At 59.7% G+C, this 25,110-nt stretch overlaps 2 protein-coding genes across 3 annotated transcripts; both read left to right on the top strand.

Annotated features, from left to right (window-relative positions):
* Positions 1-984: 984 nt before the first annotated feature.
* Gpr132 (G protein-coupled receptor 132) lies at positions 985-5,682 on the top strand. Its single transcript, XM_090344157.1, has 2 exons — positions 985-1,051; positions 4,604-5,682. Exons 1-2 carry the CDS (start codon positions 985-987, stop codon positions 5,680-5,682), a joined length of 1,146 nt encoding a protein of 381 aa, XP_090200283.1.
* Positions 5,683-17,912: 12,230 nt separating this feature from the next.
* Cdca4 (cell division cycle associated 4) lies at positions 17,913-25,047 on the top strand. 2 transcript variants are annotated; one of them, XM_090344943.1, is made up of 2 exons: positions 17,913-18,026; positions 23,702-25,047. In XM_090344943.1, exon 2 carries the CDS (start codon positions 23,706-23,708, stop codon positions 24,372-24,374), a length of 669 nt encoding a protein of 222 aa, XP_090201069.1. In that variant the 5' UTR covers positions 17,913-18,026; positions 23,702-23,705; the 3' UTR covers positions 24,375-25,047. The 2 variants fall into 2 exon arrangements, with proteins under 2 accessions (XP_090201069.1, XP_090201070.1); XM_090344944.1 differs by lacking the exon at positions 17,913-18,026 and adding an exon at positions 21,323-21,399.
* Positions 25,048-25,110: the final 63 nt, after the last annotated feature.

The following is a 25,110-nucleotide window of genomic DNA, read 5'->3' as shown; positions in this document are numbered from 1 at the left end:
TTCATTTCTTCTGTGAGAGTCTGCTGGCTTTGCCCTCCCTGTCCTAGCTTTACGAAGGCAGAATTCATAAATAAAAATTAGACGGTGTCCACAGCCTACAGGAAGTGTTCGACACCCACGCGCTCTGACAGTTTTGCTGACCTGTGTTCCTTGGGCGCTCCTTGCTCTCTAAATCCTTCATTATGGTGAATTTCAAGCGACACCAAAATGTTTTAAGTTCATTAAACTGCCCACAGCCATCACCCGTTTCAGGAGCTACCTTCTGCTGCTCTGAGGGCACTGAGAGTTGCAAGTAGGGGAGTCCTTTCTCTATGGAGGGTCTGCTGTTGTGTCCCACAGGGCAAGTTCATTCTGACTGCCATGCCCCAGGTATCCCTTAACCATGTCGTTGAATGAATGAATTAATGTGATTCAGTGTTATCTCCTCCTCCTCCTCCTGCTGCTGCTTCTGCTGCCGCCACTGCCATCCTGGGGCTTGGACTTGGCCTGGGCACTGTTCCTGAGCTCCTCAGCTCCAGGTGACCGCCCTACCCGAGAGCCAAGCCCCACTTCCCATTTTCTAGAGGTTAACTGGAGATGAGAGTCTCAGGTCCTTTTGTGCCCAGGCTGGCTTTGAACCTTGATTCTCTGTTCTCAGCCTCCTGAGTAGCTAGGATGACAGGCGTGGGCCACCGAGCCCAGCTTCTTTTCTTTTCTTTCTTTTTTTTTTTTTGCCAGTCCCGGGCTTGAGCTCAGGGCCTGAGCACTGTCCTTGGACTTTCTCAAGGTTAGAGCTCTACCACTTGAGCCTCAGCACCACTTTGGGCTTTTTTCTATGTATGTGGTACCGAGGAATTGAACCTGGGTCTTTGTGCATGCTAGGCAAGCACTCTACCACTAGGCCAAACTCCCAGCCCAAGTGTTATTTCTTAAGGTGATTTCAACCTGCTTTTCCTCCAGGTCATTCCAAAGTGGCAGAATACTCGTCTCCTCGGGACTGACACAATGTATGGTGTGTCCTATAAGACTGTTTTGAAGGCCGCTCTGAAGTCAGAACCTCCAGATACCACAGGTGAGAGACCCTTCTTTGGCTTTGGACATTGAAAAGGGTTCACGAGAATTTTCCTACACTGTGCTTTGTCTTATAACTTCGACTCAGAATTCAAAAATGAATAGGCAGAATCCCCAAATAAAAACTAACACAGAGGCAATCAATGTAGAGGTGTTCTATCAAGAAATAGGGATGTGGCCGGGCACGGTGGCTCACGCCTGTCATCCTAGCTACTCAGGAGGCTGAGATCTGAGGATCGAGGTTCAAAGCCAGCTCGGGCACAAAAGGACCTGAGACTCTTACCTCCAATTAACCTCTAGAAAATGGGAAATGGGGCTTGGCTCAAGGGTAGGGCGGTAGCCTTGAGCTGAAGAGCTCAGGGACAGCACCCTGGCCGAATTCAAGCCCCATGACCCACAAAAATAAATAAATAGTGGTGTGGAAAGCCAGGACCAGAGGGCGGTGAGGGCTGTTGCTCTGAGTGACCACTCCTGGGAGTGACCAGCCCTGGGCTTCTGGCTGTCACGGGTCCCAGGGAGCCTGGTGGGCACCTCAGGACTACAACCAGAGCCGGAGTTTCTACCCTCAGTGCCACAACACTCTCCCCCTCTGAGGCTCCTCCCCGATCCCTTTCCCAAAGTCACCACAGGAGAGGGGGCACCTAGGAATGAGCTCTCTCCTGGGTGGGGCTCCATGGTGAGACCTGGCTTATCAGAGCGAGGCCCGAGGCCTCTGGGGCCTGAGTAAGGTAAATGTGGAACTGCCACGTGATCCAGTAATCCCACTTCTGCACAGCAACTCAGAGTCCCAAGCTGGGTCATGAGCCCACACCCATGGTCAGGGCAGCACAATTCACAGCGGCCAAAGAGAACAGCCAGCACCTAGGGACCACGATTGCATCAAGAAGAGGGGGCAGATGGCACTAAAATGGGGTGTCAGCATGTCAGCCTACTCTGCCACAAAAGGGGAAGGTCTCATAAGGCCTGTGACATGGATGCACCTTGAGGGCTCTGTGCTGAGTGAAATAAACTTGGCACAAGAAGACCAATGCGGGCCGGGAGTTTGGCCTAGTGGTTAAAGTGCTTGCCTAGCATGCATGAAGACCCGGGTTCGATTCCTCGGTACCACATACATAGAAAAAAGCCGGAAGTGGTACTGAGGCTCAAGTGGTAGAGCTCTAACCTTGAGAAAGTCCAAGGACAGTGCTCAGGCCCTGAGCTCAAGCCCAGGACTGGCAAAAAAAAAAAAAAAGAAGACAAATGCCCGTCATGCTAGCCTAGTAAGCACAAGGCTGGGAGTTCAAACCCCTTGTACTAAGAAAAGAAGACAAATGCTGGGTTCTCCCTGTTGCCCCAGGAAACTCAGAACTGTACACTCCAAGTAGTCAACCCCTATTTCTGGACGTCTGAAATCCAGAATAGATCTGGCCCAGCTAGGACCAGGAGACCAGTTCTGAGCCCTCCCTGCAACCTTAGCTCCAGTCCCAGACAGCTGGTGGTTATGCTCGGGGGCGGGGGGGGGGGGGCAGTGGCTGGCCTGGCTGTGTCCAGTACACCCTTTACAACCAGCAACTTCTTGGATGTTGGAAGCTGTATCCTGAGCTACAGAGCCTTTTTTCTGATCTGAGTCAGTTAGACCCGTATTCAAAGAGGATGCCAAGAAAACATGAAAATGACAGGAATTTGCTTTGCTGTGTTTTCCTGGAGGTCCTAAGACAGATCCCTTCCTGCCTATCCAGACTTCGGAGCCCTACGAATCCTTTGGCCCTCCACGAATCCTCCTGCTTCCTACTCTACCTCACGTTAACCTCTCCTTCCTGCATCTCGCACAGGTCAGTGCCTTGTGAGATGTCCCGGCCCCACGTGGTCATTCAGGCTGAGCCTCGCTATAGCCAGCGACTGAACTGTCCTGATTCTGTCCTCTCTGCCAGGTCACCTCGTTTATCCTGGAGTCTCAGGACTAGGGTATAGATGTCTTCCAGGGGAGGTCACCGTTTTCCCTCTCAGAGATAAAGATCAGCGCGATAAAACAGTTCACCAGGATAACAGCCACGTTCGGACTCCTTATGTGCCAGTTAACAATAGCAGCAAACACAGAAAGCAAACTTGAAGAGAAGAAGACATGGGCAAATCCACTGTCACAACAGGCACTGTAAATCAGCCTGCAGCTGCTAGTTCAGCAGGCAAAGAAGTAATAAAGGTAGACATTCGATGAGCTAGAGCCTGTGGTGGGGGCGGAAGCAGGGGCAAAGCGGAGAGGGGGAAGCCTGGAGGACACTGGAAGAAGGTAGCGAGAACCCCTCACTCTAGCCGCTGTTGGGGGTGTGCTTAGTTGGGCTCTTGCTCAGCCATTAGCCAGCAGACATTCTTGCTAACAACACAAGCACCGGGGCCGGGAGTCTGGCCTAGTGGTGGAGCGCTTGCCTAGCATGCACAAAGACCCGGGTTCGATTCCTCAGTACCACACACATAGAAAAAAGCCAGAAGTGGTGCTGAGGCTCAAGGACAGTGCTCAGGCCCTGAGCTCCAGCCCCGGGGACTGGCACCAAAAAACAAAACAAAAAGCCCATAAGCACTGTTCTTGATCTGTGGCCCCTCAGGTTTGCCCAGCCCGTGTTCTTATTTATGACACCAGTGTGCTGTGTAAGGAAGCTGAGGAGAGTGGAGGATGAATAGGCCGGACTCAACCGCCAACAGCAAGACTGTGTATGAGGAAGAGTGAGGGCGCAGACTCACGACGGGACGGCGGGGGGTCATATAGGGCTTCACAGAGGAGCAAGATGAAGGCTGGTGTTGGTCCACTGGGCCAGGTCGCAGTGGGGTGCTCCACCTGGCGTGATCCCCTGGGGACCCGGGCAGAGCCCACGCCTGGTGCTTTCTTGACCTTCGTCTTCCATCTTCGGATACATCAAAAGATTAGGCCTGGGCAGCTGCTGCACGTTGGAGATGCAGAATCTAAGGAGCACTGTACAAACTCATGTCTAGATGAGAACTTGAGCGCAGGGCTCTGTACTTGCTAGACAGGCGCATGCGGTGAGCGCCGCGTGCTCTGGGTATTGTTGAGGTAGGGTCTTACCTCCTGTCTGGAGCCAGCTTGGCCCAGGATCACCCTTCAGGTGCAGGGCCCCTCTGTGAATGTGGAGTCTTCTGGAGTCTGGAGCACGTTTATGCCCAGCCTGTCACTGTGGTCCCCTAACCTCTGCTTCCTGAGCGGCTAGGAGACAAGTTAGGGTCCCACAGGACCTACGGTGCCAGTCTGCCTGGAGACTTTGAACAGTTGCTGTCCCTTGAATCTCTCCCAGGGTGTGGATCTTTCCAGGGTGTGGGAGATCTCTCTCAGTGTGTCTCTCTCCCTCTCCCTCTCTCTTTCTCTCTTTCTCTTTCTCTCCCTCCCTCCCTCTTCCTCTCCCTCCCTCCCTCTTCCTCTCCCTCCCTCCCTCTTCCTCTTCCTCCCTCCCTGTCCCTCTCCCCCCTCCTCTCTGTCTCTGTCTCTCTGTCTGTCTCTCTCTCTCTCTCTCGCTCTCTCCCGGGGTGTGGGATATCTGCAATCTTCACCCCGATCTCTGTCCTGCAGGACTTTCCACGCTGGTGGCCACCCCTGCCCCTCAGGGGCCCCTGGACCGCCCTGGGGAGCTCTGTAACGTGTCCTTTGAGGACACCAGGGTGAGTCTGGTGGTGGCCTACAGCCTGGCGTGTGCCCTGGGCCTGCCAGCCAACTGCCTGACCGCCGGGCTGACGCTGCCGCAGGTGCTGCAGGGCAGCGTGCTGTCCGTCTACCTGCTCTGCCTGGCGCTCTGCGAGCTGCTCTACCTCGGCACGCTGCCGCTCTGGGTCATCTACATCCACAACCAGCACCGCTGGACCCTGGGCCCCTGGGCCTGCCAGGTGACCGCCTACATCTTCTTCTGCCACGTCTACGTCAGCGTCCTGCTGCTGTGCTGCGTCTCCTGCGACCGCTTCACTGCCGTGGTCTACGCCCTGGAGAGCCGGGGTCACCGCTGCCAGAGGACCGCGGCCGTCATCTGTGGGTGCGTCTTCCTTCTCGTGGGACTTGTCCACTACCCGGTGTTCGACCTGGAGCCCGTGGGCGAGCTCTGCTTTGAGCCCCTGTGGGTGAACGCGAGGATCTCGGCCTATCACTACGCACGCTTCATCATCGGGTTCGCCGTCCCGCTTGGCATCGTCTCCTTCACCAACCACCGCATCTTCAGGAGTGTGGAGTTGAGCGAGGGCCTGACCACCGCCCAGAAAGCCAAGGTGAAGCACTCCGCCATCGCAGTGGTGGCCATCTTCCTGCTCTGCTTCTCCCCCTACCACGTGGTGCTCCTGGTCAGGGCCGCGGCCTTCTCCTTCCACAGAGGGGACAGAGACGCCCTGTGCGCCCTGGAGGGCAGGCTGTACACTGTCACGGTGGCCTTCCTGTGCCTGTCCACCGTCAACAGCGTGGCAGACCCTATAATCTATGCTCTGACCACAGACCGTTCCAGGCAAGAGGTGTCCAGGCTCTACCAGGGGTGGAAGAGGCGGACCACAAGGATAGGTGCCGCCAGGCTCACACCATCACAGGCCTTGGAGGGGCCGCGCTCCCCCATGACACTAACCAACAACTGTGCACGCCCCAGCCCCGTCCAGGCATCACGCGCCCAGCCGTGAAGTTCCTTGTGTCCTGCTCAGCTTACCATCCAGCAGGGGAGAGGGCGGGCATGGAGGCTGGGGCGGGGAGTCCGGTGGGCAGTGGCCCTGGCTGTGGATGCCACACAATTCACCACTTGTTCTTGGAGCCCCCCTCTGAGTCTGCCCACTGCGTGGCCCAGACACCAAGCCCCCTACAGGCCAGGTGACAGCGCCTGGGTGCTGGTGACGATGGTCCTGGTAGCCAGAGAGTGCCTATGGCCAGAGGAGGGGAGGGGGAGGGGGAGGGGTGAGGGGGGGAGGGAGAGCTAGCTCACTCTTGCGGCTGGCAGGCAAGCCCTTCACCCCTGCTCATCCTGGCGGGCTCCTTGGGCGGGGAGCCAGTGGCAGGGTGGGCAGAGCAGTGATGACTTTATCGCTCGTGCTTCTCCAAATGCCCTGCCCCACACTCATTACAGACTTCTGGGGTTTCTTGCACTTCTGCCTCAGAGTTGATGTGAGCCACATCAAAGCCACGCAGCTGTCAGGGCCTGGCCCAGCGACACAGCCCGGAGCTCTGAGGGTGCAGAAGCCCTCCCTGCTGGGAGTGCCTGCAAGCAGTGGTGCCCAGGGTCTCTGGCTCTGGGAGGCCATCCCTCCTCGGGAGCCCGGATCCTGACGTCTTCCTTTCCCCAGGCAGACCGCCAGGCCAGGCCCCCTGCCCAGTGATTGCTGGCCCTGGCCTCAGACACCCCACACAGGACACAGACGTGGCGCCCAAGGGTGGGAGATGCAGAGCCAAACAGGAAGCGCCGCTCACCTTCCCACGCACGCAGCACGCCTGCAGACACGCGCACACGGGCACACGTGTTTGTAAAATGAAGGACCTGCCTCCTCCCTCTAGGCCCAATCTTTTTATGTATGTGAAGATGGAATATGAAGGACGGGGTCCTGCCCCATTCCCCAGGGTCCAGCAAGACCCTGGGTGCACCCCGACAAGCTTGACCACACGCCTGTCCCCGGGCGGCTGGGCGGACCCACCCTGAGCCCCAGTGAAAACAGTTATCCAAGATGGGGGGACACCGTCCTAGACCCCCAAGAGACAGAACCCACTTTCTAATCCTTGCTAAGCCTATCTAAGCCTACCCCCAATCCAGTCCGGCGGGGAGGTCTGTGCCCCTCGCTGTTCCTCAGTAAACAGGCCTCTCTGCTGACCATCGAGCCGGGCCAGCCCTTCCCATTCTCCTTACAGAAAAGACAGAATAAAAACGCAAAAGCACACGCTAGCCTCTACTTCCCTCCCCAAGCACAGAGCAATTTTCCCTTTACAGGTGAACATGATGTTCTGTATGTGTGCGTGCATGCACTTGTGCACACACATGTGTGTGCATGTATGCACGCTCATGTGTGTGTGTGTGTGTGTGTCTGTGTGTGTGTGTGTCTTTCAGGAAGTCGGGCTGTTTCCTGTGTGTGTGTCTGTGTGTGTGCAAGTCTTTTGGAAGTCGGGCTGTTTCCTGCGTGTGTGTCTTTCAGGAAGTCGGGCTGTTTCCTGTGTGTGTGTGTGTGTGTGTGTGTCTTTCAGGAAGTCGGGCTGTTTCCTGTGTGTGTGTGTGTGTGTGTGTCTTTCAGGAAGTCGGGCTGTTTCCTGTGTCTGTGTGTGTGTGTGTCTTTCAGGAAGTCGGGCTGTTTCCTGTGTGTGTCTGTGTGTGTGTGTGTGTCTTTCAGGAAGTCGGGCTGTTTCCTGTGTGTGTGTGTGTGTGTGAAAGTCTTTTGGAAGTCGGGCTGTTTCCTGCGTGTGTGTGTGTGTGTGTCTGTGTGTGTGTGTGTGTCTTTCAGGAAGTCGGGCTGTTTCCTGTGTGTGTGTGTGTGTGTGTGTGTCTTTCAGGAAGTCGGGCTGTTTCCTGTGTGTGTGTGTGTGTGTGTGTGTGTGTGTGTGTGTCTTTCAGGAAGTCGGGCTGTTTCCTGCGTGTGCGTGTGCGTGTGCGTGTGTGTGTGTGTGTGTGTCTTTCAGGAAGTCGGGCTGTTTCCTGTGTGTGTGTGTGTGTGTCTGTGTCTGTGTGTGTGTGTGTCTTTCAGGAAGTCGGGCTGTTTCCTATGTGTGTCTGTGTGTGTGTGTGTGTCTTTCAGGAAGTCGGGCTGTTTCCTGTGTGTGTGTCTGTGTGTGTGAAAGTCTTTTGGAAGTCGGGCTGTTTCCTGCGTGTGTGTGTGTGTGTGTGTGTGTGTCTGTGTGTGTGTGTGTCTTTCAGGAAGTCGGGCTGTTTCCTGTGTGTGTGTCTGTGTGTGTGCAGGTCTTTCGGAAGTCGGGCTGTTTCCTGTGTGTGTGTGTGTCTTTCAGGAAGTCGGGCTGTTTCCTGTGTGTGTCTGTGTGTGTGTGTCTGTGTGTGTGTGTGTGTGTCTGTGTGTGTGTGTGTGTCTTTCAGGAAGTCGGGCTGTTTCCTGTGTGTGTGTGTGTGTGTGTGTCTTTCAGGAAGTCGGGCTGTTTCCTGTGTGTGTGTCTGTGTGTGTGCAAGTCTTTTGGAAGTCGGGCTGTTTCCTGTATGTGTCTGTGTGTGTGTGTGTGTGTCTTTCAGGAAGTCGGGCTGTTTCCTGTGTGTGTGTGTGTGTGTGTGTGTCTTTCGGAAGTCGGGCTGTTTCCTGTGTGTTTGTCTGTGTGTGTGCAGGTCTTTCGGAAGTCGGGCCTGTGAGACAGCAGAATGGGAGCGGGCAGGGCCTCACTTGTTCTCCAGATTCAGGGAGGGAGACAAGGCAGAAAGGCCTGGCCCTGGAATTCACCCTGCCATCACTCCACGGGCCTCCATTATCCCTTGTGAACCACTGGGGCTCCTCAGGTCAGCACTGGCTCTTCTCCACTCCTCTGGAAAGGGGTCTTGGGTGTGGACCACGTGCTCTGGCTAGGACAGCCTCTGTGGGGAGCCCTCCATGACCAGCCCATGCCAGCTCCATGTTGGAATGGAAGCCTGGCCCGTCCCCGAGGCCGAGCCCTGGAGAGGCTGTGCCCTGGCAGAAGGGCACAGACCCACCTAGGCAGGGGTGCCAGTCAGGTGCAGGTTCCTGTGGTGGTCACGCAGGTCTCAGCGCCAATCACAGACCTTTCACATTTTCATCTGTCTGATGGAAAGTTCTTGGATTGGCCCTGGTGACCTTTCACCCTGCCCTCCCACCACACTGGTGGGGAGACGGGAAGGAGGAGAATCCTGACAGTGACGTGTGCACCCCACTCCCCTAAGCGCTGCTCCAAGCTCTTCCAGACTCTTCCCACAGGTCTTGTCAGACTGGAGCTGCTAAGTGGGGGGAAGCGCCCAGAGAATAGAGCTAATGGGTTCCCCTGCCCATGCATCCAGCTCCTGGCCTGGACTCAGACCCCTACACATGAGAGCAGCTGAGTGCAGAGCCTTGAGCTGTCGGGAGCCCCGGGTCCCCAAACCATAGACCCCCCCACTCTGCTGCACACTGTGAAGGCTGGGGATCTGAAGGGCATGCCCGGGGCCCCGGGGGCAGAGACCAGAGAGAAGGGGACTGCACATGTGGAGGGTTCTGGGGACCCTGCATCCCTGCTGGGGGCACTGGGAAGCAGTCCAGGGCCTGACCTCAGGGCCGCTCATCGATGGTTCTGGGGCTGAGAGAGACGCTAACAGGGCAGCTCAGGCCTATAGCTCCTCGTGAACCACTTTGCAGCCCCGATGAAATACCCCAGGGCTTCCAAGGGGCAGCTCATGCCCCTTGCCTGTGCCTGGGTTCCTCACCCATAGTTTGGCAGTGGTGACAGTGACTGCCCAGAGCTCTGGGGTCGTTAACTATCAGGGTTGTACGCAAGATGGTGCCGGACCCAGGCTGGGGGGCAACAGTAAGGTCAGAGGCTCATGTCAGCTGAGGACCCTTTGAGGAGACAGACCTCCCTTATGAAAATGTCCTGCTGCCACTGGCCTTGCAGCAGGTCCTGCTTGTGGACCACCAGGGGGCAGTGTCATCTCAGCAGGGGCCAGGACTGAGCCTGGCTCCAGGAAGGCCCTTCCCCAAGACTGGCTGTGCCCTGCGTCCTTCCAGACCTTTCCTAAGCATTGGCCTGCCTCTAGCACCATGGAAATAGATGCTCTGTGTATGTTTCTTGTGAATATTTCAGAGTTTATTGATAACAGTAGGTATATGTCATGGGTTATGGTATGGTAGTTGCCTGCATGTGTACAAATGAGATTGGTATATATTCCAGTTCTCCTTTGTTATCAAGTTTCCTTAATAACACTGATTACTGCTCACTCAAAAGCATACAACTTCAATATTAGGGTCACCCTGTCCTTTTTTTTTTGCCATGTTTTGGCAGGGTTGGGGAGGGGAGCATGTCTTGACATGCTAGTTAATATTTTCTAGAATGCCACGTTGGAATACATTTTTTTTTTGCCAGTCCTGGGCTTGAGCTCAGGGCCTGGGCACTGTCCTTGGGCTTTCTCAAGGCTAGAGCTCTACCACTTGAACCACAGCACCACCTCCAACTTTTTCTATGTATGTGGTACCGAGAAATCAAACCCAGGGCTTCATGCATGCTAGGCAAGCACTCTACCCCAGGTCACGCTCCCATCCCTGGAACACATTCTTGTTCCAGTGAGTGTCTGTGGCCTTTGCTGGGCCGCAGCTGAACACTGGTCAGAGCTCCAGTGTTATGGCTTATTGTCATCTCCCCAACCAGCTCTGCATTTATTCCGGCCCCCTATCCACTGGTGAGTGGCCATGCTGATGCAGGCTTGGGCGTCCTGGCTCAGCTGCAGGGGTTCAGGCACAGATCCTGTGCTGGTGCTGGTCTGTCCACCAGCCAGGGTCTCAGGAGCCCACGGTGACCAGCTGTCATGGGCTGTAGGTGAAGGTGGGTGACGTTTCCCTTGAAAAGCAGGGGCTCTTCTCTTAGGGTCCTCGGCTTCCATCTCAGAATAAGGATTTCTGGACAAGTCACAGTGATAAGAAAACATCATGGAGCTTTATTGAGCCAGTAAGCAAGCAGGCAAAAAGCAAACAGCCCAGCAGAAAGGAGGAGGCCACCAACTGAGTGGGTGCTGGGGAGGGGGGCACGTGGGGCCCTGGACAGCAAGGTGTTCGCGTGGGAAGGCAGGGGCAGCTGGTGTTTCACCTCTGCTCTCCAAGCTCCAGGTGTCTGGGGCATTTGGTCCAGGTGAGAAGGTGCCCTGCCACAGCCCGAGGCCACCACACACCCAAGACCGACACATCCCCCACCACAGAGGGCTGCTCGGCCACAGACGGGCTACCGACAGCCACTGATGGGCCCTGCCACAGACAGAGGCCGTCCCAGATGGGCAACAGATGGCCCCCCACAGAAGGGTCCCCCACAGAGGGCTCCACGGCCGGACAGCCACAGACGTGCCCCCCACAGACGGCTCCACCACAGACGGCACCACAGAAAGGCCCCCCACAGACGAGCCCCCCACAGACGGCTCCACCACAGATGGCCCCACAGACAGGCCCCCAACAGACGGCTCCACAGAGGCCTCCACAGAGGGCTCCACAGAGGCTCCACAGAGGGCTCCACAGAGGCTCCACAAAGGGCTCAACAGAGGCTCCACAGAGGGCTCCACAGAGGGCTCCACAGAGGCTCCACAGAGGGCTCCACAGACGGCTCCACAGAGGCTCCACAGACGGCTCCACAGAGGGCTCCACAGAGGCTCCACAGAGGCTCCACAGAGGGCTCCACAGAGGCTCCACAGACGGCTCCACAGACGGCTCCACAGAGGGCTCCACAGAGGCTCCACAGAGGGCTCCACAGAGGGCTCCACAGAGGCTCCACAGAGGCTCCACAGAGGCTCCACAGAGGGCTCCACAGAGGCTCCACAGAGGCTCCACAGACGGCTCCACAGAGGCTCCACAGAGGCTCCACAGAGGGCTCCACAGAGGGCTCCACAGAGGCTCCACAGAGGGCTCCACAGAGGCTCCACAGACGGCTCCACAGACGGCTCCACAGACGGCTCCACAGAGGGCACCACAGAGGCTCCACAGAGGGCTCCACAGAGGGCTCCACAGAGGCTCCACAGAGGCTCCACAGAGGGCTCCACAGAGGGCTCCACAGAGGCTCCACAGAGGCTCCACAGACGGCTCCACAGACGGCTCCACAGAGGCTCCACAGAGGCTCCACAGAGGGCTCCACAGAGGCTCCACAGAGGCTCCACAGAGGCTCCACAGAGGCTCCACAGACGGCTCCACAGAGGGCTCCACAGAGGCTCCACAGAGGCTCCACAGAGGCTCCACAGAGGGCTCCACAGACGGCTCCACAGACGGCTCCACAGAGGCTCCACAGAGGCTCCACAGACGGCTCCACAGAGGCTCCACAGAGGCTCCACAGAGGGCTCCACAGAGGGCTCCACAGAGGCTCCACAGAGGCTCCACAGACGGCTCCACAGACGGCTCCACAGAGGGCTCCACAGAGGCTCTACAGAGGGCTCCACAGAGGCTCCACAGAGGCTCCACAGACGGCTCCACAGACGGCTCCACAGACGGCTCCACAGAGGGCTCCACAGAGGCTCTACAGAGGGCTCCACAGAGGGCTCCACAGAGGCTCCACAGACGGCTCCACAGAGGCTCCACAGAGGCTCCACAGAGGCTCCACAGAGGGCTCCACAGAGGCTCCACAGAGGCTCCACAGACGGCTCCACAGAGGCTCCACAGAGGGCTCCACAGACGGCTCCACAGACGGCTCCACAGAGGCCTCCACAGAGGCTCCACAGACGGCTCCACAGAGGGCTCCACAGAGGCTCCACAGAGGGCTCCACAGAGGCTCCACAGAGGCTCCACAGAGGGCTCCACAGAGGCTCCACAGAGGCTCCACAGACGGCTCCACAGAGGCTCCACAGAGGGCTCCACAGACGGCTCCACAGAGGCTCCACAGAGGCTCCACAGACGGCTCCACAGAGGGCTCCACAGAGGGCTCCAGAGACGGCTCCACAGAGGCTCCACACAGGGCTCCACAGAGGCTCCACAGAGGGCTCCACAGAGGCTCCACAGAGGGCTCCACAGAGGCTCCACAGAGGCTCCACAGACGGCTCCACAGAGGCTCCACAGAGGCTCCACAGACGGCTCCACAGAGGCTCCACAGAGGCTCCACAGACGGCTCCACAGAGGCTCCACAGAGGCTCCACAGACGGCTCCACAGAGGCTCCACAGAGGCTCCACAGACGGCTCCACAGAGGGCTCCACAGAGGCTCCACAGAGGCTCCACAGACGGCTCCACAGAGGCTCCACAGAGGCTCCACAGACGGCTCCACAGAGGCTCCACAGACGGCTCCACAGAGGGCTCCACAGAGGCTCCACAGACGGCTCCACAGAGGGCTCCACAGAGGCTCCACAGACGGCTCCACAGAGGGCTCCACAGAGGGCTCCACAGAGGCTCCACAGACGGCTCCACAGAGGCTCCACAGAGGCTCCACAGAGGGCTCCACAGAGGGCTCCACAGACGGCTCCACAGACGGCTCCACAGAGGCTCCACAGAGGGCTCCACAGAGGCTCCACAGAGGGCTCCACAGACGGCTCCACAGAGGGCTCCACAGAGGCTCCACAGAGGGCTCCACAGAGGGCTCCACAGACGGCTCCACAGACGGCTCCACAGAGGCTCCACAGAGGGCTCCACAGAGGGCTCCACAGAGGCTCCACAGAGGCTCCACAGACGGCTCCACAGAGGCTCCACAGAGGCTCCACAGAGGCTCCACAGACGGCTCCACAGAGGCTCCACAGACGGCTCCACAGAGGGCTCCACAGAGGCTCCACAGAGGCTCCACAGACGGCTCCACAGAGGGCTCCACAGAGGCTCCACAGACGGCTCCACAGAGGCTCCACAGAGGGCTCCACAGAGGCTCCACAGAGGCTCCACAGAGGCTCCACAGAGGCTCCACAGACGGCTCCACAGAGGCTCCACAGACGGCTCCACAGACGGCTCCACAGAGGCTCCACAGACGGCTCCACAGACGGCTCCACAGAGGGCTCCACAGAGGCTCTACAGAGGGCACCACAGAGGGCTCCACAGAGGCTCCACAGACGGCTCCACAGAGGCTCCACAGAGGCTCCACAGAGGGCTCCACAGAGGCTCCACAGAGGCTCCACAGACGGCTCCACAGAGGCTCCACAGACGGCTCCACAGAGGCTCCACAGAGGCTCCACAGAGGGCTCCACAGAGGCTCCACAGAGGCTCCACAGAGGGCTCCACAGAGGGCTCCACAGAGGCTCCACAGAGGCTCCACAGACGGCTCCACAGAGGCTCCACAGACGGCTCCACAGAGGCTCCACAGAGGCTCCACAGACGGCTCCACAGAGGGCTCCACAGAGGGCTCCACAGAGGGCTCCAGAGACGGCTCCACAGAGGCTCCACAGAGGGCTCCACAGAGGCTCCACAGAGGGCTCCACAGAGGCTCCACAGAGGGCTCCACAGAGGCTCCACAGACGGCTCCACAGAGGCTCCACAGACGGCTCCACAGAGGCTCCACAGAGGCTCCACAGACGGCTCCACAGAGGCTCCACAGAGGGCTCCACAGAGGGCTCCACAGAGGCTCCACAGAGGCTCCACAGACGGCTCCACAGAGGCTCCACAGAGGCTCCACAGACGGCTCCACAGAGGCTCCACAGAGGGCTCCACAGAGGCTCCACAGAGGGCTCCACAGAGGCTCCACAGAGGCTCCACAGAGGGCTCCACAGAGGCTCCACAGAGGGCTCCACAGAGGGCTCCACAGAGGGCTCCACAGAGGCTCCACAGACGGCTCCACAGAGGGCTCCACAGAGGCTCCACAGAGGGCTCCACAGAGGGCTCCACAGAGGGCTCCACAGAGGGCTCCACAGAGGGCTCCACAGAGGCTCCACAGAGGGCTCCACAGAGGGCTCCACAGACGGCTCCACAGACGGCTCCACAGAGGGCTCCACAGAGGCTCCACAGAGGCTCCACAGACGGCTCCACAGAGGCCTCCACAGAGGCTCCACAGACGGCTCCACAGACGGCTCCACAGAGGCTCCACAGAGGCTCCACAGAGGGCTCCACAGAGGCTCCACAGAGGGCTCCACAGACGGCTCCACAGACGGCTCCACAGAGGCTCCACAGAGGGCTCCACAGAGGGCTCCACAGACGGCTCCACAGACGGCTCCACAGAGGCTCCACAGAGGCTCCACAGAGGGCTCCACAGAGGCCTCCACAGAGGCTCCACAGACGGCTCCACAGACGGCTCCACAGAGGCTCCACAGAGGCTCCACAGAGGGCTCCACAGAGGCCTCCACAGAGGCTCCACAGAGGGCTCCACAGAGGGCTCCACAGAGGGCTCCACAGAGGGCTCCACAGAGGCTCCACAGAGGGCTCCACAGAGGGCTCCACAGACGGCTCCACAGACGGCTCCACAGAGGGCTCCACAGAGGCTCCACAGAGGCTCCACAGACGGCTCCACAGAGGCCTCCACAGAGGCTCCACAGACGGCTCCACAGACGGCTCCACAGAGGCTCCACAGAGGCTCCACAGAGGGCTCCACAGAGGCTCCACAGAGGGCTCCACAGACGGCTCCACAGACGGCTCCACAGAGGCTCCACAGAGGCTCCACAGAGGGCTCCACAGAGGGCTCCACAGACGGCTCCACAGACGGCTCCACAGAGGCTCCACAGAGGGCTCCACAGAGGCTCCACAGACGGCTCCACAGACGGCTCCACAGAGGCTCCACAGAGGGCTCCACAGAGGCTCCACAGAGGGCTCCACAGAGGCTCCACAGAGGGCTCCACAGACGGCTCCACAGACGGCTCCACAGAGGCCTCCACAGAGGCTCCACAGACGGCTCCACAGAGGGCTCCACAGAGGCTCCACAGAGGGCTCCACAGAGGCTCCACAGACGGCTCCACAGAGGCTCCACAGAGGCTCCACAGAGGCTCCACAGAGGGCTCCACAGACGGCTCCACAGACGGCTCCACAGAGGCTCCACAGAGGCTCCACAGAGGCTCCACAGAGGGCTCCACAGAGGCTCTACAGAGGGCTCCACAGAGGGCTCCACAGAGGCTCCACAGACGGCTCCACAGAGGCTCCACAGAGGCTCCACAGAGGGCTCCACAGAGGCTCCACAGACGGCTCCACAGAGGCCTCCACAGAGGCTCCACAGAGGCTCCACAGACGGCTCCACAGAGGCTCCACAGAGGCTCCACAGAGGGCTCCACAGAGGCTCCACAGAGGGCTCCACAGACGGCTCCACAGACGGCTCCACAGAGGCCTCCACAGAGGCTCCACAGACGGCTCCACAGAGGGCTCTACAGAGGCTCCACAGAGGGCTCCACAGAGGCTCCACAGAGGCTCCACAGACGGCTCCACAGAGGCTCCACAGAGGGCTCCACAGAGGCTCCACAGAGGCTCCACAGAGGGCTCCACAGAGGCTCCACAGAGGCTCCACAGACGGCTCCACAGAGGCTCCACAGAGGGCTCCACAGACGGCTCCACAGAGGCTCCACAGAGGCTCCACAGACGGCTCCACAGAGGCTCCACAGAGGCTCCACAGACGGCTCCACAGAGGCTCCACAGAGGCTCCACAGACGGCTCCACAGAGGGCTCCACAGAGGCTCCACAGAGGCTCCACAGACGGCTCCACAGAGGCTCCACAGAGGCTCCACAGACGGCTCCACAGAGGCTCCACAGACGGCTCCACAGAGGGCTCCACAGAGGCTCCACAGACGGCTCCACAGAGGGCTCCACAGAGGCTCCACAGACGGCTCCACAGAGGCTCCACAGAGGCTCCACAGACGGCTCCACAGAGGCTCCACAGACGGCTCCACAGAGGGCTCCACAGAGGCTCCACAGACGGCTCCACAGAGGGCTCCACAGAGGCTCCACAGACGGCTCCACAGAGGGCTCCACAGAGGGCTCCACAGAGGCTCCACAGAGGCTCCACAGACGGCTCCACAGAGGCTCCACAGAGGCTCCACAGAGGGCTCCACAGACGGCTCCACAGACGGCTCCACAGAGGCTCCACAGAGGGCTCCACAGAGGCTCCACAGAGGGCTCCACAGACGGCTCCACAGAGGGCTCCACAGAGGCTCCACAGAGGCTCCACAGAGGGCTCCACAGAGGGCTCCACAGAGGGCTCCACAGACGGCTCCACAGAGGCTCCACAGAGGCTCCACAGACGGCTCCACAGAGGGCTCCACAGAGGCTCCACAGAGGCTCCACAGACGGCTCCACAGAGGCTCCACAGAGGCTCCACAGACGGCTCCACAGAGGCTCCACAGACGGCTCCACAGAGGCTCCACAGAGGCTCCACAGACGGCTCCACAGAGGCTCCACAGACGGCTCCACAGAGGGCTCCACAGAGGCTCCACAGAGGCTCCACAGAGGGCTCCACAGACGGCTCCACAGAGGGCTCCACAGGGGGCGGGGCCTGGCTCTCAGAGCCCGGGGTCCGGGGGCGGGGCCGGGAGGGGGCGGGGCCTGGCTCTCAGAGCCCGAGGTCCGGGGGCGGGGCCGGGAGGGGGCGGGGCCTGGCTCTCAGAGCCCGGGGTCCGGGGGCGGGGCCGGAAGGGGTGGGGCCTGGCTCTCAGAGCCCGAGAGTCCGGAGGCGTGGCCCGGGGGGGCGGGGCCTGGCTCAGGCGGCCCAAGGCGCCGGGGCGGGACCGGGCCGAGTAGCTCTGCCAGGGCTTAAAAGGGCGGGGCTTAAAAGGGCTGCCTGGGAGAGTGCGACCTGAGGTTCTGAGGACTAGAGGGGCGGGGCTGCGAGGGGCGGGGCCCTGGGCGTGGGGAAGAGGCCTCGGGGCGCGGCCTGCCGCAGGGCCGGGAGGGGCGAGGCTCCGGGGCGGGACCTGGCGCACTGGGCGGGGGGTGAGGGGGGCGGGCCTCGGGGCGGGGCCTGGGGCACTGGCGGAGCGGGGCTGGGAGAGGCCCCGGAGCGGAGCCTGGCGCGCGGGGCCGGGAGGGGCGGGGCCTCGGGGCGGGGCCTGGCGCGCGGGGCCGGGAGGGGCGGAGCCTCGGGCACTGGGCGCGGGGGAGAGGCCTCGGGGCGGGGCCTGGCGCGCGGGGCCTCGGGGCGGGGCCTGGGTCACTGGCCGGGGTGGGGGAGAGGCCTCGGGGCGGGGCCTGGTCTCCGGGGCCGGGAGGGGCGGGGCCTGGGGCACTGGGCGCGGGGGAGAGGCCTCGGGGCGGGGCCTGGCACGCGGGGCCTCGGGGCGGGGCCTGGGGCCCTGGCCGGGAGGGGCGGGGCCTCCGGCGCGAGAGTCAACGGCTGCGGCGGCGGCGCGGGAGTCGGAGCTGCCGAAGCTCCGCCCCGGCGGGTTTGAACGGATCCCCGCTCCGCAGTCGGCCAATCGGCGGGCGAGCGGGCCTGCTATGGCGGCCCTTTGTAGGCGCTGACTGGCTCCGGCGCCGAGCGGAGCGGCGGGCCGGCCTCGCGGCGCAGGTGAGCGGGTGAGCGGCCGGCCCGCCGGCGGTTCCCGTGCGGCGGGGCGGCCGCCGGAGTGAGGCCGGCCGGGGAGGGAGGGAGGGAGGGCGGGCGGCGCGGCCCGGCCCGGCCGGCCCCTCCGGGCCCGGTGTTCCCTCGCGCCCTCCGCGGCGCCTCCGCGACGCCGCCGCCGGTCGGGGCCCCGGGTCGGCGTGGGGCGCGGCCGGCCGGGCCGGGAGCTGCTCCTCCTCCTCCCCCGCCGCCCCGCCGCCCCGCGGGGACCGAGGAGTGGAGTGGCTGCGGCCCGGCCCGCGAGCGGGGCGGAGGCCGGGCGGCTCTCGTCCTTTGTCCGCCGGGACGGCAGCGTCCTGGGGCCCCGCCAGGGCCTGCGGCCGGCGCGGACGTGGTCCAGAGGCGGCGGCCCGCCCTCTGGGCTGGGCGCGGCTCTGGCTGCGCCTCCTCGTGGTGACGGCTGCAGGTGGGGGTCCCGGGCTTGAGCGCGCCTGGCTGCGGCCCCCGCCCCGCGCTGCCGCCGAGCCCCATCCGGAGGCCCGCTCTCCCGAGGCGCACCGGAGAGGAGAGGCCCAGTCCCGGGGGCCGGGCGGGCTTTGAACCCGAGCCTCCCGAGCCGCGGGATGGCGGCGAGGTGGAGCTGTGCGTGCAGCGGTTTCCTGGAGGGAAGGGCTCGAGGAGCGCCCGCGCCCAGAGTGCACCAAAGACGCAGCGGCGGCGCTGCTGACCTCGTAAGACCAGCGGGTGGAGCGCAGACGCTCCCGGGGTCCGGAGCGCGGGGGCGCGGGGGGGCGCGGCCGCCGAGTGGACGCTCGGCTTCCCACCCTCAGCCCACTGGTTTCTTGCTAAGCAAGTTATTAACTGGTGGTACAAAGCGGTGATGTGAGCAGGGCAGCCAGGGCCCGCCGGCCGTCAGCACTGCCTGCGCCCTGGCGGGCTGTGGTCCCACTAGGTTGGGGAGTGTCCGGGGAGCACCAGGGGCGCTGGGCATGTTTCAGCCCCGGCCCAGCCCCTCAGGGCCTGGTGGCCACGTTGTACTTCGTTGTGGGAATTCAACAGACCATCCAACTTACTTTTAAAAATGTCAAATCTGAGCGGATCACGCTCATCTGAGCCGTGTGGCTGTGGTAGAAAAGCAAGTGTTTGAACAGAGACACGCCGAGACCCCTGGGTCTTCAGAGAAGGGGGCAGTGGGAGCTTCAGATGGGAAGTTGGTTAGAGAAGTTGGCCCACAGCTGTGGAAGAATGCATGGGGAAGCACGAGGATTGCTCAAGGCACTTCCCTTGCTCCTGGCCTGGCTGAGGAGGAAGACTGTGGTTCAGGGCAGCCTGGACAGAAGGGTTCCCAGCCAGTGACACACCCATCACCCCCGCCATGTCTAGGCCAGCCTGGGTGTTTTCTCTTGCCAGACCCGCCTGGAAACAACCAGAGTAAAACGGGAAGACATGTAGTTCAAGTGGCATAGTTCCCAACTAGCAAGCAGGAGTATGGAGTTCAAACGCTTACCACTAACAGCAGCAGCAGCAAACAAGCACTGCTGCCCTGTTCTGATGAGAACCCAGAGCCAGAGACCCTGTGCCTCCGCAGTTAGCGGAAACCATGAGGCAGGGTACTGGCTGCACACACAGCCTGCGGCTCGTGATGAGCGGGAAGGGGTTGTGAATGAGAGGACCCACGGGGTGGCTGTTTTCTCTGTGTGGTTAGGGTTACGGGGCCTTATTTGGTGCTTTTTTATTTTCTTGGCGAATGTCTGTTGGACTGGAAATCACAAAGCAGCTGAGAACTAGAAGAGGCTTTGAGTACAGAGCTTCTGCAGTTAGGGAGCAGGCCATGTGGGTCAGCAGAGCCACAGGGAGAGGAAGTTGGGGATGCCCTGACTGGAGACTGCTGGCCCTAGACATAGGGTAGGCCTCCTGTGTGACCGGCAGAGTTCTGGCTCTCTGGTTGGGCTCCTGTTGGTAGCAGGAACAGAAATAAGGACAATCAGCTTTTTTTTGTTGTTTTGTTTTTTGCCAGTCCTGGGCTTGAGCTCAGGGCCTGAGCACTGTCCTTGGACTTTCTCAAGGCTAGAGCTCTACCACTTGAGCCTCAGCACCACTTCTGGCTTTTTTTTAATGTATGTGGTACTGAGGAATTGAACCTGGGTCTTCGTGCATGCTGGACAAGCACTCTACCACTAGGCCAAACTCCAGGCCCCTAATCAGCTTTTTAACTCAAGGCCTGGGCACTGTCCTTGAGTACTTTGCTCAAGGCTAGAGCTCTACCTCTTGAGCCACAGCACCACTTCCGTCTTTTTCTGTGTATGTGGTACCAAGGAAGGAATTGAATCCAGGGCTCCATGCATGCTAGACAATCCCTCTACCACTGGACCACACTCCCAGCCCAAGGACACTCAGCTGTAGGTCCTGGCCTTAGGGGCCATTGTTAGGAAGTTACTACTTTGATTCCTGGGGTGTTGTAGAGAGCCTGCTGCTTCCTCGCGTCTGGAGGTCAGTGACCGGCCTCTCAGCATTCTGGCTGACATATTCCATCTCTCCATCTCTACATCCATCTTTTCTAAGAGCAGACACTAGGATGAGCGCTGCTGGGCTTCTATTTTCTGCAGTGGTCTGTTCATAGCACTGCCTCTAGGGCCTGCTGGCCTCGCTGGCCTCTTCCAGTCCCCAGAACAGTCCGCTGGAGCCCACATCTGTCCTCGGCATGGGGTGCAGTGGTCTTGGTTGGTTTACCTGCTGAGGGACTCATGACCTGACACACGTAGGGACACTTCCAGGAAAGGACAGTAGAATCTTGTTTAAACAGGGGCTCACCGGTCCTCCTGGGCTTCCTTCAGACCCTCAGTTCTCCTCTCCAGTGCTGGGATCGCAGACATGCATGCACTACTCTGCCTGGCTTCCGTGTAGTTTCTTGAGGTGTCATTTAGGAGTGTGAGGTGTGAGTTGTTGACCTACTCATTCTTACTCAGTCCTTTTGTGAGTTGTCCCCACCAGGCCAGGTTGGCCAGGCTGACTTTACCAGGATGAACCTGCCTTTGGAGTAAGTCACACTACCACGTTCGTGGAGCCTGGCTAGGAGTCTGTAAGGTGAGGTTTCATTCAGGTCCCTTGAGTAGATTTGGTTTGAGTTCTACATTAAATCATGCAGAGTTACATTTTTAGGTATATTTATAGGACATAATGGCTTATGCCTATAATTCTAGCAGAGAGAGGAGACAGAGATCAAGAGGATCACGGTCTGAGGCCAGTCTGGGCAGTGTTTGAAACCCCATCCCAACCAATCACTGGGCACAAGGGTACCTGTCTGTTATTCCAGCGATGCAGAGGTATCAATAGGAGGAGGCAATCCAGGCAAAATACAAGACCACAGGAAGCATAAAAAGTAAGTAAAGTGGGAAAGCACTTCCCTGACAAACATGGAGACCAGAGTTCACACTTCAGAAAAAGAAAACCCCCAAACTTTAAAAATTAAATTTGTAGCTGGGCCTGGTGGCTCACACCTGTAATCATAGCTGTTTAGGAGACTGATATCTGAGGAATATGGTTCAAAGCCAGCCCGGGCACTAAAGTCCACCAGAAAACCGGAAGTGGCACTGTGGCTCAAGGAGTAGGGCAGTCCAGAGCTGAAGAGCTCCAGGACAACGCCCAGGCCCAGAGTTCAAGTCTCACGACTGACCACAAAAAGTGGGGGAGGGCCCAAGAGTTTGGCCTAGTTAGTATAGAGTGCTTGCCTAACATGCACAAAGACCCAGGTTCGATTCCTCAGTACCACATACACAGGGGAAAAAAAAGCTGGAAATGGTGCTGTGGCTGAAGTGGTAGAGCAAGGACAGTGCCCAGGCCCTGTGTTCAGGCTCCAGGACTGGCACCAAGACAAAGACCTTGAGTGCTTTCTTCTGAGAAGCTGGGCACTGGAGGCGCACTCCTCCTCGCTACTCGGGAGGCTGACGTGTGAGCGCTGTAGACAACTCCCAACCTCAAGTGGTGACGTCCCTCCTTGAGCAGAAAGGGCCAAGCAAGTGCATGAGGCTCTACTGTGTGTGTGCATGCACACACATGTCATTGGGGGGTTTTTGTGTTTTTTTGCCAGTCCTGGGCTTGAGCTCAGGGCCTGAGCACTGTCCTTGGACTTTCTCAAGGCTAGAGCTCCACCACTTGAGCCTCAGCACCACTTCCGGCTTTTTCTGTGTATGTGGTACTGGCTGAGATACTTTTAGTGTACATCTTAAAGTACTTTGGTAATAAATTTCTTATTAGGAAGTGGGTGGCACTGGGCGGAAAGGGGAGGGGCAGTTCTAGAGCTTGAAGTCAGGGTCGCACACACAGAGTGGGTGGTAAGCTAGCGTGTCCGTGGCTTGAGGGGCTGTGTGACCATCACGCCTGCTTGCTGATCTAGAGAAAGTCTTGTAGGGAGAGTAAGCTGAGCAGGGATATGTCTTAGCTCTTGATGTCGTGATAGTTATGGAGGCCTTGTGTGTGTCTTCTACCCCAAGTCAGCGTCTCCCTGAGGCCTTCCAGCCCCCATCCGTTCGGCTGGTTCTGGGCACTGGGGGGGGGGGGGGCTGAGGGGGCTGTGTGGACTAGCACCCTCGTCCCAGAATTCCCTGTGCTCAAGGGCAATGGCTGCTCTTCCAGGAGCCTTCCACTGCCTAGATGGGCGTCCAGGGTCGGCCAGGCCTGCTTGTTCAACCATCCCCACTGGAAGGGATTGTTTCTGCTTTCCGGTTGCACTCTGAACATGCCCGTGTGCATTTTATCCTCTTGTGATCCATCCCAAAGTGACTTAGTTATGGAATGTTGGAGACTACTGTGTGCAGAGGAGATGGGCTCTGTGACAGTGGAAGGACACTGAGAAGAAAGGGGAGCCTTTGTTTACTTGGGGGCTGACCCGCCAAGGGGGTGAGGGACATGGCAGCCATGCACTGGGCCCTAAAGATGGCATGTTTGGGTTTCTAACTCTTTATGATTCACATAATGTGAAACTAAAATGGTTAGCTTATATTACAAACATGTGACGAGAGGCGTCATGCACATAAATTGACTGCGTTCCTGCAAGCCAGTTCTGACTGGCCCTGCAGCCGGTGGGGGTGATCTAAGACCTAGACTTGCTGGGTGTCGGGCCACACCGAGGGCGTGGTGGGCTGCCTGGCATGGTCCCAGCACGCCGCCGTCTCTTCTGAGGGCAGTGCTGCAGAGCTCGGCAGCACCTGCGGCTGGGAGGAGTGCTGGGCGCCAGCTCCAGGGGGAGGGCCCAATTCAGAAGCAGAGGTGCCACCGCCGCCGCAGCAGCAGCCCTGTGGCCCCAGGTACGCCCCACACCACCACAGGTCCCTCTTCCCTCTCAGGCTTTTAAATCTCCTTTTTTTCTATCTGTGACAATGGAAACTGCTGCTGCTTAGAGTTTTGTCATCCGTGGTAATGTGGCTGTGCCTTGGCACAGAGCACAGGGCACCTCACAGGTCGCTCCTGGCGCTGAGGGGCCTTGCACCCCTGCCGCCCGGGATGTGTGAGTTGTACTACAGGGGCTTTCACCGAAGCATCTCCTCCAGAGATGTCAAGTCACCCCTCCCCTCCCTCCTTCCCCGGCCTCCTTAGGCGGTTTCGCCGGTTGGTGGCTGGGTCTTCGCGTGGGCATGTGAAGGGCTCCTGCTGAGGGCTGAACGAGTCTCCCTTGGTTTCCACAGCACGATGTTTGCGCGTGGGCTGAAGCGGAAGTGTGAGCAGGAGGAGCTTGCGGAGGGCTTTGGCACCGTGCCCTCCTACAGCCTGCAGCGGCAGTCCCTCCTGGACATGTCCCTGGTCAAGCTCCAGCTCTGCCACATGCTGGTGGAGCCCAACCTCTGCCGCTCCGTTCTCATCGCCAACACCGTCCGCCAGATCCAGGAGGAGATGAGCCGAGACGGAGTGTGGCACGCCGTGGCACCCCCAGGTGCAGGGCGGGCACCGCTGGACCGCCTGGTGACCACAGAGGTGCTGTGTCGCACAGCTCGGGGCCCGCAGGGGGAGCAGCCCGCTCCTGAGTCTGGAGGAAGCCCCTCACCGATCCCAGCCCCCGGACTCGAGCAGCGGGACCCTCCAAGCAGCCTGTGGGAGCTGGGCAGCCCCCGGGAAGACAGGGCGAGCTTCCCCAAGTCACTGGATCAGATATTTGAGACCTTGGAAAACAAGCCCCCTGGCTCCATGGAGGAGCTGTTCTCTGACGTGGAGAGCTCCTACTATGACCTGGACACGGTGCTGACCGGCGTGATGAGCAGCGGGCTTGAGGGCTTTGCTCCAGCCCCTGCTCCTCCCTCCTCGGGCTGCAAGTCTGACCTGGCCGAGCTGGACCACGTAGTGGAGATCCTGGTGGAGACCTGAGAGGCGGCCCCTGCAGGCCAGGGACGTGGCCACGGGCCCCGGAGGGCCTCTCAGAGCCAGCATGGCTGTAGGAAGCGTTTCTGAACCCCAGGCCAGCCGGCTCCGGGGGGCCCCGGGCAGAGGCGGCCTCGCAGTTGCCGCTCCCCTCTCGTCTCCGGGCTGCAGCCATGGTGGAAGATGGCAAGCACGCAAGCTCGTGTAAACTTAGATAGGTGGACTTTTCGAAATGGTTGTGTTTCAGACAATATTTTTAAAATATCTTTTTAAACTTTTTATATTTTATCCCTGTAGATTTTTTCAGCTATTTTCTTAAAAGTATATTTTTTCTACAAATGTCCTCTGCTGCTACGTTAGAAACTTTTATAGCCTAAACCATTCTAGTTGGTGTGTTTCCGTTTTTAAAGGTTAAATTAAATTGGGATTTTTTCAGTGGGCTTCACGACACTCAGGCAGCAACAAAAATGTTTTGGTGTTTGACTTTAGCCATAATTGTGACCTAGCCCCATTGTAGTTCTGCATTTTAGTGGAGTGCAGTTTATGGAGAAGTGAGCGAGGCTTTTACACCATGTCATCTGAGAGCTTCTTCCTAGACTGCAGCTTTATTTATACCTACTTATGTGTCACTGAGGGCGAAGGTCAGGTGTCTGCAGGTGGTGGCACCGAGGTTCCTGGAGGACCCTGACGTCTTTGGTCTTGTGTAGGCCACGGGTACGGGGCCCTTCCCACCCACTTCCTG

Source organism: Megascapheus bottae, chromosome 14 (assembly GCF_031878675.1).
Source record: "Megascapheus bottae isolate mThoBot1 chromosome 14, mThoBot2.hap1, whole genome shotgun sequence".
NCBI lineage: Eukaryota > Metazoa > Chordata > Mammalia > Rodentia > Geomyidae > Megascapheus > Megascapheus bottae.
The sequence above is the reverse complement of the archived record's forward strand: the minus strand, read 5'-3'. Positions and strand labels throughout refer to the sequence as shown.

Coding starts and splice junctions, on each gene's coding strand:
- Gpr132 (XM_090344157.1), top strand. CDS start 985: ATGTATGGTGTGTCCTATAAGACTGTTTTGAAGGCCGCTCTGAAGTCA. Junction 1,052..4,603: donor AGAACCTCCAGATACCACAG/GTGAGAGACCCT, acceptor TCTGTCCTGCAG/GACTTTCCACGCTGGTGGCC.
- Cdca4 (XM_090344943.1), top strand. CDS start 23,706: ATGTTTGCGCGTGGGCTGAAGCGGAAGTGTGAGCAGGAGGAGCTTGCG.